This window comes from Diceros bicornis, chromosome 3 (assembly GCF_020826845.1).
Source record: "Diceros bicornis minor isolate mBicDic1 chromosome 3, mDicBic1.mat.cur, whole genome shotgun sequence".
NCBI classification, from domain to species: Eukaryota; Metazoa; Chordata; class Mammalia; order Perissodactyla; family Rhinocerotidae; genus Diceros; species Diceros bicornis.
In genome coordinates, this window is record NC_080742.1 from 73639584 (window position 1) to 73659010 (window position 19427).

Below are 19427 nucleotides of genomic sequence, written 5' to 3' on the forward strand. Positions count from 1 at the left end.
TATCCATTTACTTAGGACTTCTTAAATGTCTTTGAATAATGTTTTATAAATTATTTAAAATTTTTGTTTACCTCAGTGTCTTAGGCTCGAGAAATGCCATAAGGTTTGGCTGGTAACACCTGGTGGTTAAAAATGATAATTACATGCAACATGCGGCACATAGGTGATTGGCTTTGCTGGAGGAAAAGCTGCAGACTCCATGGAAAGAACCTCTGTCAATCAGAGTTTCTGGTTGTAAGCAATCAAAACAAAACCTCACTGACTTGAGCAGAAAAGTGCTGTCCCCTGAGAACTTAACTTTAACACCAGGGATATCAGGTTCTAGATACCCCGACAGGCACTGCCACTCCTGGACACTGGAATTTCTGTCACCACTGACACCACCACCTTTCAGCCTGTTTGATTCCCAAGATCTCAATTCAAAGTCTAGAGTAGGATACATCTAATCGCCTGGCCACGGCCACATAGCAGCACCTTAGCTGCAAGGAAGGCTGGGAAAGCATCTGGATATTTTGGCTTATTTAATGAAATAATAAAAGGTTATTACAAGATTAAATGAAATAAATATTTATAAGGTGCTTAAGCACAGTGCTTGGGATTTGATGAGTTTTCCAAAATGACAGTGAATATTATTTTACATCTTTATTTGATCATGAGCTTCTTTGAGGGCAAGGACCACATCTTATTCATTTTGTATTCTGGACACAGGGTCTGACATGCTGTGAATGCTTGTTGAATTGCATTGCTTGCCTCTGAATAGAAGCTTGGTCTCAACACTTGTGTCTGTATCTCAATTTATTTATAGGCCTCTTTAAGACCTTTAAGTAAAATGCAATTTAAAAAATATATATATATATAACAACTATAATAATGTCCATCCAATATTTGAGTCTTTTTCCTCAAAATTATCACTAACAGAGAATTAAATCTCTCCACAGGGCTTCCAGAGTCCATTAAAACAGAAGATAAGATTTTTATCGTATCATGAAACTATTATCTGAAGGACAATTAAGGTTTTATGTTGTTCAACCAATACATCTCACATCATGGCTGCTCATATTTTTCATTCTGAAATCTCTCTCTTCTCTAAAACCCGCCCGACTTCCAATTTATCAAAGGAAACCTTTTATAGCTGCTTGGAATGCTCCAACAGATCAGTGTTTGATAAAATATAATATAAGACTAAATTTGAAAATGTTTCAGGTGATTGGAAGCCCACTGGCCAAGGCTAGGGGGCAAAATATCACTATATTTTATGTCAACAGATTGGGATATTATCCATGGTATACATCACAGGGGGTTCCTGTTAACGGGGGTCTCCCCCAGAACATAAGTTTGCAAGTACATCTAGAAAAAGCTGACCAAGATATTAATTACTACATCCCTGCCGAAGATTTTAGTGGACTTGCTGTTATAGATTGGGAATACTGGCGACCCCAGTGGGCCCGGAACTGGAACACAAAAGATGTCTACAGACAGAAGTCAAGAAAGCTTATTTCTGATATGCAAGAGAATGTATCAGCTACTGATATTGAATATTTAGCCAAAGCAACCTTTGAAGAAAGTGCAAAAGCTTTCATGAAGGAAACCATTGAACTGGGAATTAAGAGCCGACCCAAGGGCCTTTGGGGTTATTATTTATATCCTGATTGCCACAATTATAATGTTTATTCCCCGAACTATACTGGGTCATGCCCAGAAGAGGAAGTTTTGAGAAATAATGAGCTTTCTTGGCTCTGGAATAGCAGTGCTGCTTTATATCCTTCTATTGGTGTCAGGAGATCTCTTGGAGACAGCGAAAACATTTTGCGCTTCTCGCAATTTCGGGTACATGAATCCATGAGGATCTCCACCATGACATCCCACGGCTATGCTCTGCCTGTATTCGTCTACACAAGACTAGGCTACAGAGATGAACCTTTATATTTTCTTTCTAAGGTAAGACAACTCTTGCCAAAGATAGGGGGATTTCCTCCCTATCCCTGAAAGAGACATTTCTTTGTTAATTATGTTCTTTGAAGAATTCCCAATTAATTGTCTGTTAGATAGGAGCATAATTCTTGCTTTGACTAATCATCCACTTAGACTCTTCATCTATGCAAACTAAATTTTGATTATCTTATTTATTATTATTCTTTTAAGGAACCAAGTAAGGGGGGGAGGGGTTAAAGTGCAAATCAGCAACTCCTTCCTCCTCCTAACTTGGATTGTGCTGCCTTATAATGGGCCTTTTGGAAGGTTATTAAGAACAGCTGGTGGTGAACAGGTTGGAAAATCAGAAAGGATGTTTTAAAATGGAGTAGTTGGCTCACATATGTAGAAGTGGAATTGAAGGCATCCCTGCTTCTGTCTTCACCACCTAAAATGCCAAGAGAATGGGGCTGGCGCCATGGCATAGTGAGTAAGTTCACATACTCTGCTTTGGTGGCCTGGGGTTTGCGGGTTTGGATCCCAGGGATGGACCTATGCACCGCTCCTCAAGCCGTGCTGTGGTGGCGTCCCATATACAAAATAGAGGAAGATGGACACATACGTTAGCTCAGGGCCAATCTTCCTCACCCCCCCAAAAAAAAAATGTCAAGAGAAAAAAACTATTTTTTTTTTAATGCATAAAACCAGATTTGATAAAAGATATAAGGGAGACACAACAATGTGAGTATAATTAAGACTACTGAAATGTACACTTAGAAACGGCTAAGATAGTAAATGTGTTATGTGTTTTATACCACAATTAAAAATTTTTTTAATGTTTTTAAAAAAGGTATAAGGAAGTTGCAAATTGGCCCAAAGTAGGTGAATCTATAGATGTAGCCATCTAGTTTATTCTTGACTCTATGACCACATAGAGTGGTCCAACCAAATGGAAAGTTGGTAAGAGTGGGGTGAGTTTCTAAATTTGATAATAAATTCATCACCAGTAGATGTTTTCATAACTCTAGGTTAAAACTTACAAATTGAAGTTGTATTCTGTCTGTTTGTTTTACTTAAGTCATTTACATAGTCAAAGACCTCACACCACCATGAGGGTAACTTTTAAAATAGATGAACTTTCAGCCCAGTTTTCTCTCCTTTCTTCTCCCTTTGCTACTCTCATCACTTAAATGGAAACTCCTCGGGAAAGTAGTTGCCACGTAATCTTTGAACTTGGATAATTATGTGTATTCTTTCTATGATGAGAAGACTTGAGACTTGTTTAGATCTTCACATTTGTGAAGCAGTGGTGTTTTAAGGTATAACTGAATACCAAGGGTTTATTATGTTTTAATGGAGGCATTTCTTCTTTCTCCACCATTACAAAATTTAATTCATCAGCTGTATTAAAATACAAAGATATTCTGAGCGTTAGGCACCCAAAGGAGGAGGCTCAGGAAGCACTCAGGTGAGGGCTCTCTCATGACCAGGAGGTATCTGTGGAGCATGTAGAGCGTAGAGTTACTCCACAGGAGAAATGACACGGGTAGTAGTATCGGGATTTGGTGAATACTGTGGCTCTGAGACCATTAATGAGATGAGTAAGGGAAAAAGTCTCTATTGTGAACTGATATTTATCCTACCTAGAAAAATCAGCAAAAAATGATTGAGAATGACAGGTAATCAATAGTATCTGGAAGGTTTTAAAAAGTTATCTAAATCTTTACAAAATAGCCTTGACTCTGAAATTGAAAGTTAAATACCACTTTCTTCTATGAAGCTTCTTTTTCTTTTCTATCTTTGGCTCAAACAAGTTCCTTTCTTTAGTGATAATAAAGTTACTTTTGGAAGAAACAATAAATTTTAAGGGACAAAGTGTTCATTTCAAAAGATTAGTTTGGACTACTGGTACATTCTGCACATTCTGCAAATCTAGGGTAAGCTTCCTTTTTGAATAGCTGCAGCCCAGAAATGCTTCTGTTCTAAGGAAAAAAGCAACAACAGTCAGGTTTCTGTGACAGTCCCAAGCTATCATTCTGTATCGTTCTAAAACCTTTCTGAATTACGAGGTATTTCCAAATGTTTTAAACCATCGGTTTACCCACCACTTTATTCTATCCATAAAAATCTGCCCACAAATTTTTAAAAACCTGATATTCATTTATATCAAACTGTAAACGACTAGTAATGGCTTCCATTTCTTTTTTTTTTTTTTTAATTTTTTGTTTATTGCAGTAACATCGGTTTACAACATTGTAAAAATTTCAGGTGTACATCACTACACCTCCACTTCTGCACAGATTACATCATGTTCACCACCAAAACACCAACTACAACCCATCACCACACACATGTACCGAACCATCCCCTTCAGCCCCCTCCCTCCCCCTGGCTTCCATTTCTGACTTTCCCAAAGATATCTGCATTTTAGACTGTGTGCGTGTGTATACACACACTTATAGTTAGGATTAGAAAAATGATTTACCAATACTAGCAAATCTTTTAATCTCTCCAGACCTCAGTGCCTCATTGTCTTAATCTACAGAATGGGAAAGTATTACCTGCCCTACTTACCTAGCAGAAGTATTATGAAAAATCAAATGAGAAAACATATAGGAAAATTTGAAGCACTATAAAAATATATGTAGTACAGCTACCATTTTTTAACAGGTGTCAAAGCCTTAAACTTGAAAGGGGAGTATCTAAGAACAGAATCTCAGTCAGCAGCCATAGCTTGGGAGGTCGCATAGGGGCAGTAACATCTCATTTCAAGCAGCAGTTTTCTACTACATACACGTAAACACAACTGAGATATAACTTGATGCTATGCTTTAAAAAATAATGAAAAGAGTTTTCTTGACTAGATTTAAAAATGTTTATCTCTATAATTAATTAATGTTCCCTCTGGTAACACACACAGAGAGCTCATTAATGATGCTCCAGCGACCCACAGTGGGCGCCTTACTTACATGCACTGTGATAAAGCATCAGCGACTGAAACCCAAGTGTGAAGAATGAGTCCTCTGGGTGCCCCTACCCTCTACTTCCAAAACCTTGATTTGAGCCCAAAATCATGAGTAGGGCAATGCAGCCCTACATCATGTTAGGACCTGGGAGATTTGTTGCCATTACATTGTGTGCTGTTCCTTTATTTCTCCTTTCATGTGACATCACTCATGTGACTCATGCTCTCAGGTGGTCCCAATCTACTCTTAGAGACATCCCATCTGTGACTTCCCTCACTGAAGAGTACTCTTGTTTTTTTGGTCCCCAAAACATAGCTGCTCTGTGATTCATTTAGGATCCCGCTCTCAGCTAAGGGACTGTGAACTAATTTGGTAGAGAAATTTGCCTTAACATCTGCTACTGCCTCCTCACCTCCAGTCAACATGTGCATGAAGGCTTGCCGTTTTGATCCAGTCCCAATAAACTCTCTCTCATAATGACGCTAAAGGACACATTGGGAAGAAACTAACATTCTCTCCTGATATCAACCTCAGAAAGTGTAGCTTTCACCACAAACATCTGTAGCTTCCTGAATATGAGATCAATACTTACTGAATATGAAATCAATAAGTTCAATAATCTATTAATATTGATCAATAATCAACAACCTATAAATACAAAATGTAAATACTATGTCTCCCTCTTCCCTCTGATGACAATTCTTAATCCAAAAGAATTCATGGGAGATTTCCGGTTTCCAGTCTGGCATATAAGAAGCTTTGAAACTCCCTCTCCTTCTTAACAAGCAAAAAGCTAAATAAACTGAAAAAATCAACTCTTCTTAGATTCATAAGAGGAGTGAGGACACAGGGCAAATTGCTGCCCTCAAAATTGGAGAGACAGAGGGGTGAATGCAGAAAATCACTTCTTACCAGATCAGAAACCCATGAGCAGACACCTCTGCAGGAACCAGTGCCCGAGCAGGAAAACCTGAACTGTAATTGACGAATTACTGGCAGCTCAATGTGAACAAGTCTGAGAGATAAAAACTCCAGGGGACCCAGTCATGGGGGGGCAGGGGGTGGTATACAGTTTTGTGAGTTTTACCTCCTGTATCTCTACCAGGTTTGCACAGTAAATATCAGAGAAAAATCCCATCCTGCATCCAGCAGGAGGAGGAGAAAAGGAACCATTTTGAATATTTCAGAGCATTCTGTTCTTCTTAACAAGGTCTGCCCTCAGGAGAAACTATTTAACCAGAGCCAAGCCTGCTGGGGTCTTATCGGATCCTAAGTGACCTGGGGAAGAGAAATACTTAACTCCAGCTGGCTCTAGCCTTCCGTATGGGAGAAGAGAAATACTCAACTCTAGCCCCCTCTAGCCAGCCTGTCACACCTCAGAGGGGGGAGAAAACAGCTGAGAACTGCTTATGAAGTTCGTAGTACAGAGGCACAGGCCCACTAAAAGACTGAGACCTAATCATAGGACTACAGAACCCTTCCATTCCCCCCACACCTTACTAGCTCATTACTAAAAGCCTATTTATAGTGGCTCATTTTATCTAGTGTGAACTGTCTATCAAGAAAAAATTAAATTGTGTCTAGCTATCAAGAAAAAAATTACAAGACGTGCTACAAGGTAATAACGCAATTTGAAGAGACAGAGCAAGCATCAGAACCAGACTCAGGTATGGCAAGGATGTTAGAATGATCAGACTGGGAATTTAAAACAATTGTAATGAATATGCTAAGGGCTCTAACGGATAAAGTAGATACATGCAAGGACAGATGCACAATGTAAGTAGACAGATGAAAATGCTAAGAAAGCACCAGAAAGAAATGTTAGAGATCAAAAACACCATAACGGAAAAGAAGATCTTTGATGGGCTTATTAGTAGTTTGCACATGGCAGAGGAAAGAATCCCTGAGCTTCAGGATATCTCAATAGAAGCCTCCAAAGAGCAAAGAGAATAAAAACTGAGAAAAAAACCAGAACAGAATATCCAAGAACTGTGAGACAGCTGAAAAAAGGGTAACGTACACATAATAGGAATTCATGGAAGGCTACTGGGGGATTTTGGCCTTTCTCATCACATCATGTGACTATGGCGTTACTATATTCAGGGAAGTTTCAAACTGAGTGGACAGAGGAGCTCTGTCTCCTTACATCTTTGCCGAAAGAGGCAATGGACCTGGACCCAGCAGAGTCCTCATTCTGGGCACTGCATGGCTGGCTCCTCCTCTGTCCCATATTCATCATATCATGGATAATTCTCAAAACCATTTCACTTACACTTGCTCATTTGAGCCTTACAAAAACTCCTCTCTTCCTGTCATGTCAGCTTTGACCTGTTCAGCAGACACCGTGGTCATGGGAAATGGAAACAGATATGAGCCTGAAAGGAAAATCAGCTTAACCCAAAATCTCCTCTCTTTTTGAAAATTTTCAAGAAAAAAAAAAAAACCTTTAAATATGGAGATTGTAGGGGGCAGCCTGGTGGCGCAAGCGGTTAAGTGCACACGCTCTGCTGCAGCGGCCCAGGGTTTGTTGGTTCGGATCCCAGGTGCACACCGCTTGTCGGGCCATGCTGTGGAGGCGTCGCATATAAAGTGGAGGAAGATGGGAATGGATGTTAGCCTAGGACCAGTATTCCTCAGCAAAAAGAGGAGGATTGGCAGATGTTAGGTCAGGGTTGATCTTACTCAAAAAAAAAAATAAATAAAAAAAAAAAATAAATAAAAAAATAAAAATGGAGATTGTAAAACCTTTAATTTGAGTGGACCATAAAAGTGTTAGATTAGGAGATTTATCTCTCAAGTATTGATCTTAATAGAAAATGCCCCAGGCAAAATACATTTTAAAGTTCTGATTTTATTTTCCACCAAATCACCCAATTACATTTTCCAGGACATAACTGATGGAAATTCATCCCTGGCGTAAGAGGTGAATGCTTAGTATCCTAAACAGCAGGGGAACATATTATAATTTAACAAACTTATTTAGGAAACCTACTGTAGGAACTTAATTTAGGAAACCGACTGCATACATTCAATTCTTAATTTCCCTCTGAAATGGCCTAGACCCATGTTAATCTTTAAACACTAAAACAATAATCCTTTAGGATTACAAAACCAAAATTTTCCCTGCTAAAATTTTGTTTTCATCTATCTTAACCATATGGAGAAAAATTCTGGTGGCCTTACCATGACTGGATGAGTCATAAACACACCCCATTAAGTCAAGTATTTTGAAATTAAACACAAATAATTTCAGGGATGAAATATGGGTTGGACCAAATAAGAGCCTGCAGGTCCTTAACACTGTGTTCCTTTGCCTGGCATGGGATCCAAATGGCACGAGTCGCTGCAGAGGTGAAGTTCCCAGGGGGATATTGCAAACTGGAAAGGGAATTTAGCTAAGAGGATTGCAAGGCATTCCTAACTTTTGGCTTCTGTTTCTGAATCTCATACATATAGCTGCTTTGTGTGTATATGCTCCTAGTCAACTTCAATTAAACAACTTTTGGTGGCTATTTACAAGCTAATTGTCTTCAGAATAATATTCTGTTTGGCAAAATGTAACTTTTTCTTTAAAAATATTTAATATGTTTTTCCATGTGAGTATAGAGTGTAATTTTTGAGCCTTGTTTCATTCAATGTTTGCATTACTCTAAGAAAGTGGAGAGTAGTTTCATCCTATTATATTGAATTCAGCCTCCGATCCTAATCCCTGGCTGGTTGCTTTATATTCAAATGAATAATGAACTCTACTCTTCACCTAGCAAGATCTAATCAGTACCATTGGAGAAAGTGCTGCCTTGGGAGCTGCAGGCTTTATTATTTGGGGAGACATGAACTTAACTTCATCTGAGGTAAGTCAGTATCTTGAAGGTATAGTTAGTATTATTTCAAGGATTTGCTCTGTTTTCCTGTAGAGCTCACTGTAATCAGAACTCTCATGGCTCCTACAGTGAACCTGCTTTACAATAAAAGTCCAAAACAGTACCTGATACATAGATGGAGTTCAATTAATATTATTAACTTTTGTTAAGAGACTAATGATAATATTGACATTTGTTGAATATTTACTATGTGCTAGGATTGTGCTAAGTGCTTTTTTGTTTTGGATTTACTCACTGGTCATAATCACCTTTATGAGGTAGAGACTACCATCCTCATTTATAGATGAGGAAACCTAACTAGGGTAGCAGCTAGTTAGGCTAGTTAGTGATGGAGCTGACATTAACCACAGACAGTTTGACTCTGGAGCCCCTGCACTTAACCACTACATAAAATGTGTTATATCCTATTTTGAGAAGTAGAAACAGATGGTAACTTTTTAATCTCCATGTTGAACTTATTTTTTCCTCTATGGAGAAATTAGCTGAAAATTAATAGCATTTAAAACAACATTTATGTCTCTTCAAATTTCTCCCAGCTCAGATATTATTTACTCCAAGTGGTCTTCCCCAATCCACCTTAATCATAATCTCTTCTGTGTTTCCAGATGTTGTTTGTTTATATCTTTATAGTGTAATACAGTTTGCCTTGAATTTTAATATTTGTATCTTCAACACTTTAGTTAAATTGAAGTTTTTGCAAGTTCATGATGATCTGATATTATTCTTAGAATTTCACAGTCTCCATTTGGCGCTACCGAGATAGTGTTCATGAAACTGTTTGTGACGATATAAGGTTAAAAGTCTCCTCTGTCCACATATGATAATTAGGTAGGAACTGCAAGGATCAATTCTGACTCTCCAGGTGTGATATTTCCCCTCCAGCACATGTGGTCCGTGAGAAGAGCTTCATCAGGAAGGCGAGTGCACAAACCAGGTGGCCTTGGTTTAGAACATAATAGGAACCACAAAAATAATGACCTAGTTAGCCTTCCAGGCTTTCCTGTGTTTGAACTGTATACAGCATAGAACCCAGGGCAGTTGATATTTGAACATAATTAACAGGAAAATACAGAAGGCTATAGGTTGACCGTCAACAATAAATCGATAGAATATGATGATTCAGGTTCTAACACAACCATGATAGGTACCACCCACCTGAAGGGTGGCCAGAGGACAGCAGCTTTAGCATGATTACTAATTTGGGTTTGTTCCTCTTTTTTTTCACACCCATTAACTTGGGAGCTAGAAGGAGAAAAAAGAGGATGTAAATTGGAAAAAGGCAAGGTCACATATGCTGACTCTGGGGCCCATTTGCAAATGCAGTTGCTTAGCCCTCCTGTAACATATTCTCCATCTCCTGTCCCTTTGACTTCTTATCCTTCCTGATCTGGGTCCCTGTGTTTTGCCACCTGAGCCTGAGTTCACCAACTGGAACCAAGCCCTTAGGTTTCAGTCAAGTCCTAAGAGTTGCCTTGTGGGCCTAGATGCTCTAACCCTGTCAGTACCAGAAAAAACACTAAAACCCATTTGTTTCTACATTTCTAGGACAACTGTACAAAGGTGAAGCACTTTGTGAGTTCTGATTTAGGGAGCTACATAGTCAACGTGACCAGAGCCACTGAGGTGTGCAGCCTCCACCTCTGCAGGAATAATGGGAGATGCATAAGGAAGGCATGGAGAGCTCCCGATTACCTTCATTTGAACCCTGCAAGTTACTACATAGAGGCCTCCAAGGATGGAGAATTTATTGTGAAAGGAAAAGCATCTGATACAGACCTGGCAGTGATGGCAGAGAAATTTTCCTGTCATTGTTATCAGGGATACGAAGGGGCTGATTGCAGAGAAACGAAGACGGCTGGTGGCTGCTCTGGGGTTTCCTCTTTTTCTGGCTCACTAATAACACTATGTCTTCTGGTTTTAGCAGGTTATCAGAGCATTCAGTTGTGAGATAACTGAGTTTAAAGGGACTTGTGTGACCTCTAGAGTAATCATTTAGGGAAGAGATGAAACTTAGGACAATTTTTTTCCCTTTTGAAATCCTTTGAGAGATATTATAAGTAAACACACGTCACTTAACATAAACAAGAACATATTATTTTATTTGGCTCCAATTGAGCTAAGAAACCAGGTCCAGAGTAAAATCAGTGTACTTTTTTTCCTTACTGTAATGTGTAAGTGGTATTTAAACTAGAGCTAATATATTTTAGTCTTTATATGAACATATATACATAAAAGTATACAGGTAAATATTAAATTATTGATTTCACAGACTGGTTTTCCAGCTAGCAATTTAGTTAAGGATTGATTATTAAGTAATTATCTGATACAACAGACAGAGTCACCTCAGGGTGTGACCTGGTTACCTGGTTTCCTGAAGATGACCTAACGCAGACTTCCTATTCCAGTCTTAGGTTCAAACTAGGCTTCCGCTCCCTGCCTGGGTTCACTGAGTGCAGAACTGGTTCCTGATGTGACTTCTCACTAGGGTGCAGCAACTGACACAAGTGGAGATGTATTCAACTCTATTCTGGTATGGCGCCTCTCTCACCCACTATGAGTCCTTCCCTCAGAGACTGGTAATTTGAATATGGTGAAGGCCTTAGTATAGTATTTATGCTTGCTAGTCTGAGATTGCTCTAGATTTGGAAACTGGAGCTATGTTAATAAAAATGGAGTTAATGTCTTTTGCAAGCAAAAATCGTTACTAAAGGGGCCGGCCAGGTGGCACAAGTGGTTAAGCGTGCACACTCTGCTGCGGTGGCCCGGGGTTCGCCGGTTCCGATCCCAGGCGCGACCGAAGCACTGCTTGGCAAGCCATACTGTGGCAGCGTCCCATATAAAGTGGAGGAAGATGGGCACAGATGTTAGCCCAGGGCCAGTCTTCCTCAGCAAAAAGAGAGGAGGATTGGCGGATGTTAGCACAGGGCTGATCTCCTCACAAAAAAAAAAAAAAAATCATTACTAAAAAAATACTTAATAAATGATATTTAAGGACCCAGAAGTGCTTTTGGGAAGGGATCCACCAAGAAATATTTGATATTTTGGCCCCCAAATATGAGTTTTGTGTAGTGGGTTTAGAGTCAGTTTGAATCTAATTTGAATTATGGTTTCACTATCCATCTGGTTGTGTGACTCTGGGAAAGTTATTTATATTCTCCATTTTCTTATCTGAAATTTGGTAATATGATTCCTACCTCAGGGAATTATTTTGAGGAGTAAATGGAATAACACATCCCTTGCATACTTTAGCTTTTAATACGTGTTGCTAATCTTCAATTATCTTCCCTTGACCATCAAAGTAATGGAAACACTTAGGATAAAACAGTCTTGGGCAATTTCCTCTTTCTGATGTTATGTTCTATTGATAATCACTTGTGCATTGTGTTCTCTTGAGAGGTGTGTCCAGTTGATAGGATTTCCTTCCCCTGGAGACATCTACTTGGAAGGTAAACTCAAGATAGACATGGTGCTATTATAGAAGGCATGAGAGTTGATTCAACCTCCTCCACTTCTTTTGTCTTTCTGTGAAACATTTGCAATCCAGGTGTGATCTTTTTAGCTCTGGGTCCCTGCTTTTCAGAGGTTACTGACATTGTTAAGATCTAATTTCTAAATGTAAAATACAAATAAAACAAAAAATCTTTATAATACCATGAATGAGAGGTAGCATTACATAGATTAACTTTTTAAGAATTAAATTTATTTTCATATCAAAGATAATACAATCACATTATAGAAAAATTTGTAAAATTGGAAAAGTAATGAGGGAAATCACCAATAATCACTATAACATGTACTGGCAACTTTTGGTGTATTTCTTTCTCACATTTCTTCTAAAGACTGTTTTTACATGGTTGTAATAATAATATATGCATATTTTTGCATCCTCCATTTTTCACTTGACCATATATTGTAAGTAGTTTTCATGCTATTTCATAATCCTCGAAAATATCATTTAAATATCATTTTTAAGGCCACATAGCCTATCAACTGGATGAAGCACAATTTAATTAACAATTTTCCTTAAATTTTGATTTTTAAACATCAAGCTTTTACTATTTAGTCACCTCATCAGAGAAGACTTTTCAGATCACCCTCCTAATTCATTCATTTACTTATTAATCAATTTGTATACTAATCAATTTATTAAACATTACTTCTCAGGCACTGTTCTAGGCTTTTATATACATTCTTGAACAGAACAAACAGCCCTGCCTTCTTGGAACTTACATTCCAGCTGAGGGAGTCATACATTAAACATACAAATGAGCAATTTATGCCATAAGTTAGATCTATGGGAAAGAAAATAGAGAGCAGAGTGGGGGAGGATGGGACTTTCCAGGTGTTGGGCCTCATTAAGCAGATGCTGTTTGAATGAGAGACAATTTGCCATGACGATACTGGGAGAAGCGGGTCTTCTGGGCAAATGAGTCAGCTGGTGCGTATTTGGTAGTGGGCCTGGTGGATTCAAGGGAAACCAAAGACCCTGGGGCTAGATCCTTCCCTTCACCATCAACTTCCTTTGTTTATTCTTTGGTCTGAGCATTTATCACCATCTGATATGGTATATATTATACATGTACTTATTTTCTGTCTTCCCTCCCTGGGATGTAAATTAGGAAAAAGAGGAGTTCATTTTGTTCACTGCTGGAATGCTCTTTGCTACAATGCCTGGCACACAGTAGGTGCTCAATAAGTATTTTGAATGAGTAAATCAATGAGTGATTCAAAAATCTGAATCAGTGGAAGCTATAAATTTGTTATAAGCTTTTTTTTAAACTCTGCACATTAACAGTGAGTTATTGCAAAGTCATTCTCGAGTATTGCTATTCTATTCTTATCCTAGCATATTAGCCTCTGAAATCACAGTTTAACTCCTCTGTGAAGAGCTAAGGCCTGAAGAGAATAAATCACTCAGCAAAGTCAAAGAGCCAGTTTGTAAAAGAGCCCAATCTGGAATCCCAGTTGCCAGTTTTCTTTCCACCATAATTCTGGTTGTAATGGAATCCAAATATATTCGTTCAGCTTTTTACCGTGAATTTAATGCATTTTATAATAATTTGGGCTACTACTACTGGTTATGTTCAATCATCCTCCAGATATTCCAGCTGTAGATTCTCTGAGCTTAATTTGGCTCACTGCTCCTGGATAGGAAATCCACCTCCTAAACTGCTCAATGACCGAAGCTTCTTAGGATCTTCCTGACTTCTCTTTACGGAAACAGCAAGGCACTCAGCCTCTCTAATCTTCAGTGTTCTCTTTTACGAAAGGGAGATAATAATGGTCTCTTTTGTCCTTTTATACAGATTTAATGATATCAAGTAGGTAACATACTTAGCGTAAAATCTGGCACATTAAAAACCCCTAGCAAATGTTAGTTATCATTATCAAGTACTTTCAATATTGGTCCCTACAAAAGCTGTGATAGGTAATATTATCTCTATTTTGAAGTAGAAGAAATTATGTATGAGTCAGAGTAGTGAAATGTTTTACTTACTATCATACAGAAGTACTCAGGCCTTGAACTCTTTGCTCTTGAAGCTTAAACTAGTTATCTTTTCATTAGATCTCAGCAGAAACTACAGAAGACTTATTTGCACCAAATTTTTAAAAATTAATTTACAGAAAAGCATAACCCACAAGTATAGTGATTCTGGTATCAGGAAGTCAGTGCTTTTTTTGACCCCATGGAAGAAAAACTATTAAATTAACCAATCTACTAGCAATGTACCCTTAACTCTCATACTCTAAATATCTAAATATCATTTACCCATAAAAGAAACCAGGTCCCTTAGGAAAATGTCTGATTCCAGGTCTAAGACAGGAAATATACAAGACGAAGCTGGATTATTTTGTTATACCATAAAGCCAGGATGCTATCAAGGATCACTAGGATTGTATCAAAAGTACTCTGGCACCAACTTAAAGAGTCTCCCACTGCCAAAGATGGGAAAATTTGAGAATCATTAAAGAAATAACTGCAATGGATTGAAATGCAGCAAATGTATTTAAATCCATGAGGTCAAAATGACAATAAAGAAAAACTTTCACTAGCTACCTTTGAAGATGTTGAGGAATTAACTCATTACTCTGAAAACTGGTAAATAGAGGGAAAGAATCAACCATATATTATACATTTCCTATATGAACTGTACCTCAGGGTGACCAAGTAGTGGAGGAAGGGAAGTTTCTTCTTATGTAAACCAATGAATGAAGAAGGTGTGATAGAATATAACTATTTTGCAATTCCCAATGAATTAATGGATCTAGGCACTGATCCTCAATGGCTGCTAACATCACAAAAAGAGATAAAACCAGACATTATATACCACCTAAATGAAGTATGTAACACCAGTTAAGAATAAATCCTTTGAGAAATCGAACTGAAATCTAATCAGGCCTATACCAATTCACAGGAAACATAAGGAACAAAGGAAAATGCAGAACAATATGTCAGGGATGCAATGGTCAAAATTCAGATCCTAGGGAACTCTACAGGACAAATAACCTGGTTTTATCAACAAATAAATTGCAAAAAAACAAAAAAGAGAGAGAAAGAACCCATATGTATATCAACGCAGGGCTTGTTAAATGAATTATAGTACATCTATATAATGGGACAGCATTCAGTTTTAAAAAGGAATGAGGAAGTTCTCTATATGCTGAAGTCAAAAAATGTCTAAAATAACAATTGTCTTGTTTAGACTTTATTTTGACTTCTGTCTAATCATACTGAGGGAAACTCATGATCTTATACATTGGAAATTTTATTTCTAATCACAATTTAGAAAGACTTTCTGGAGATGGCTAAAGTAATCCAAAGTTCCTTAAGCATCTACTGGGTATGGAAATCTAAGGGACACAAATGCAAAAGCCATAAATGATTGACCAACTAAGCTCAAGGAAATGATAATCTCATCAAGAAAAGGAACCAGAAGAAGCCATTACTAAGCCATATACATCAAATATAAAGTAATATATAGTGCTATCAATTTTTTTAGATATTTGCTTCTTCTAAACCTTGAGCAGCAGCTCTGTGATGTTATTATAGTTTAAAATTATAAAATAAAATTTAATAATGGGAAAAAATATTGTGTCAAAGTGAATGTTCGTATTATGTTTTTTGTTTCAATCAGAGAACTAAATATATTAACTTACTGCTTCCTTTGTCTTTCATGCTAATCAATCTTAAGAACATGGAAAATTTTTAATGTTCCTGAACATTTATTTATGAACTTGACACTTCGTTCTTCTTTGCAGGCCCAGGAACCATCAATTTTTCACTTCAAGTATCACTTTAATTGTGCAAACTTAGAACAGGGTACTCTGTTCTCTGTGTCTGGAAAGTAAAAGTCTTAGGTCATCATTGAGACCACTTAATGCATTCTATTCTATTTAAGATACTGAGATAAGTAATTTTCTACAAATTTATTGCTACCCAAAAGTAACTTATGATTCTCTTGTCAAGTCAAAACAGATGGTAAATGTTGTATTTCTAATGTACAAACTGTTGCACCGTGTACACCTAAGTGTAACAGAGCACTATACCCTTTCCCTAGGAGCACTTACTGATTTTAATTTTAAAGACTTCCTAAATAGTCATCTTGCTCACCATTTTATTCTTAGGCCAAGCTCAGACCAGGCACACAGGAGGCCTTGAAGATGTTTGTTAAAACAGTGAATAGTAACTCAGTTATTCCTAGCCAGAGATGCACATTAAAATCCTTTGAGGACCCATCCCAAAACAAACACTCATGGGCCTGCCACCTACTGTGGAGTCAGAAGTCTCCAGCTGACATGCATATTTTGAAAAAGCTCTCCAATTGACTACTATGTGCATTCCTAGTGAAAAAAATTAAAATAAATAACAAGAAAAGAAAAAGTAAAGTGATCTTTTAAAGAACATGAATTGGGGTTCTGCTTTATATCATAAGCAGTATCCACAGAAACAACTAGATTAATCTCAGGAGTTTTGAGAGCCATAACATGGGGATGCTTGCCTCTCTTTCCTTCCTCCCTCCCTCCTCTCCTTTCTTTCTTCTTTCTTTTCTTTGCCTTCTTTCCTTCCTTCCTTCCTTTCTTTCTTTTTTCCTTCCCCTCCTTCCAGTTAAATTGCATTTCTGTTCAATATTTGAGTTCTTTTATTTTTAATTTCCAAGTTAAATATCATTATTATTTTTATTGTATATAGACATAGTTTGTTTAGATTTACCTACATATTTCCTTTTAGTCCCTCATTTTGCATTTTTATAAATATATCAAACTTCTGTCTGGGATCATTTTCCTTCTTACTGAAGGCCATCTTTTAAAGTTCCATTAATGAAGGTCTGCTGGGGCAGAACTCTCTGTGTTTTTAATTAAATAATTTCTTAATTTTACCTTTAATATAGACAGATAGTTTTGATGGGTATAAAAGTATAGATTGGTAGTTATTTTCCCTTAGCATTTGTAGATGACAGTTTTCTGTTGCTTTTGTTGAGAATACTGCTTTCTATCTGTTTGCCTACCTCTGTAAGTAATCTGCTTTTTCTGTCTGGCCCATTTTAACATGTCATGCCTGGTTTTGGAGTTCTATAGTTTTGGTCTTGTGTCTAAGTGGCCATTTTTTTCTCTGCTTATCCTGCTTATCATTTGACAGTCTTTTTTGCTTACTCTTTTTTGTGATTTCATCTTTTAAATTTTTAATATTTTATATGTAGATATTTAATATCCTGTATTTGGTATTTATAATTCCTTAAACATCAGGAGATTCTATAGCTGTTGTTTTTTATTCTTGCTGACCTCAGTCATGGTAGCTTATTTATTTGTGTTTGGTGATCTTTGAATATGAGTTCATATTTTGTTGATCTTAGTCTGTGGGAATTCTAAATGTCAAAACTTGGGTTGCTTTTCTCCAGAGAAGATTTTTTTGATCATAACAGCTTAATTGAGATTTTATTCACATATTATACAATTCATCAATTTAAAGTGTATAATTCAATGCTTTTTAGTATGTTCACAGAGTTGTCCATCCATTATCCCATTAGATTTTAGAACATTTTCATCACCCCACCAAAAAACTCCAAACCCATTAGCAGTCACTATTCATTTTTCTCCAATCCTCCCTGCAACCCTAGGGAACCACTAATCTACACACACATGGGCATGCCTTGGAGTGACAGTTGGGAGAGGGCAGCCCTAAATTGGTAATGCTCTGTGCCAGAGAAGTGTTTGCCATTGAAAGCGTCATAAGATTCTTTCAAATGCTCTCAGCCTGATACGTCACAAGATAAATTTTTATTTCACAAGAGGATTAAGAAAAACATTTCCTTAGTGGAGCCTATGCATCCTCCAAGAAGAAAACAGTCTGAGATGCTAATGAGAGTCAACATCAGGGGTTATTTTCCAGTTACTCCAGAAATATAGCAAAGATTTCCTTTATTAGTAACGGTGCAAGATCAAATTCTGTGTTCCTTAACCAAGACCAAACATCCCCTTTTCAATCCATTACCTCTTTTAATAGACTCCCAAGATGTACATCTACAGTTACTTACTTGGTCTTCAACTCAATGAAAACTGACTTTCTCGATAGCTTTGGCACCATCAGGCCTGACTGAAAATCTGGGAAGAGGTCAGGGAGAGGTGAAAACAAATTATACATGAGTAATCATTAGTTACTAGGTCAGGGTGGACTAAATTGTCCTGACTGGGTGGATTCCTTCTGTTACCTGGTTTAATAATTAATCACAAGTAAACAATAAGAGATGTCCACATTGAAATAAAATGCTGGGTTTGAACTTCTCTATTCTATCCTTTCAATGACCCTTGACCAACACATTGTTAACAAACACTGGCAGTGCCCACACAGATCCCCCAAGGTCCCTTTTATTGTACATCATGAATCCCTGCCCCCAATTCTGTTTGCTTCTCCTTTGCCCTCCCTGCCATTCAATGGGATTTGGTTTCCTGAAGCCTTTAAGGGGATCCCCTGTATGATCAGGCTAATGCTGCCCTCCTCAGGACTTTACTTGAAATTGCGCCCTCTCTTGGATTCAAGCTCTTTCTTCTCCTTTGACCACTTTTTTCTTTTTCTTTTTCTTTCATTCTCAAAAAAGTTTTTCCCTGGGAAATCTTCTTTAATAAATCACTTGCTCATAAAACCTCATCTTAGAGTCTACTACTGGGGAACCTGACCTAAGTCCCATTTATTCTTCAAATATTGGGAAACAAACATAAAAAATGGAGCTTGCCTCTCACATGGAAATAATACCATGGACAGGTCAGAACACAAACTGGAAAAACACATTTTGCAGCGTGACAAAATACGAATTCTCCTAATGCAATATGTAAAGAGCTCTTAAGCAAATAAATTCAAAACAACCCGAATCTAACGTGGGAAAAAAACATGGACAAAAATCATAGCAAAGAAACTACGAACGGCTCAGTCTCTCAAAATAAAAGAAATCATGGTTAATATAACAATGAGATACCATCTTTACATTACTCAGATTGGCAGACTTTACAAAGTATAATAGGACAGTGTTAGTTTGGGTATGGGGAAATAATGCTCAATTTTTGGAGGAAGTGTTAACTGATACAATCTCTTTAAGAGTCAGCATGATATATTACACTTTAAAATGGACAAGCCTTGCCTTTTCAATCCTGATTGCTCTCTCTCTCATTCTTCTTT

The 19427-nt window shown here is 37.5% G+C and overlaps 1 protein-coding gene across 1 annotated transcript; it reads left to right on the forward strand.

Annotated features, from left to right (window-relative positions):
- Positions 1 to 984: 984 nt before the first annotated feature.
- On the forward strand, positions 985 to 10705 carry LOC131422196 (hyaluronidase-4). The gene is made up of 3 exons (XM_058569205.1): positions 985 to 1938; positions 8639 to 8728; positions 10304 to 10705. Exons 1-3 carry the CDS (start codon positions 985 to 987, stop codon positions 10703 to 10705), a joined length of 1446 nt encoding a protein of 481 aa, XP_058425188.1.
- The last annotated feature ends 8722 nt before the right edge of the window (positions 10706 to 19427 follow it).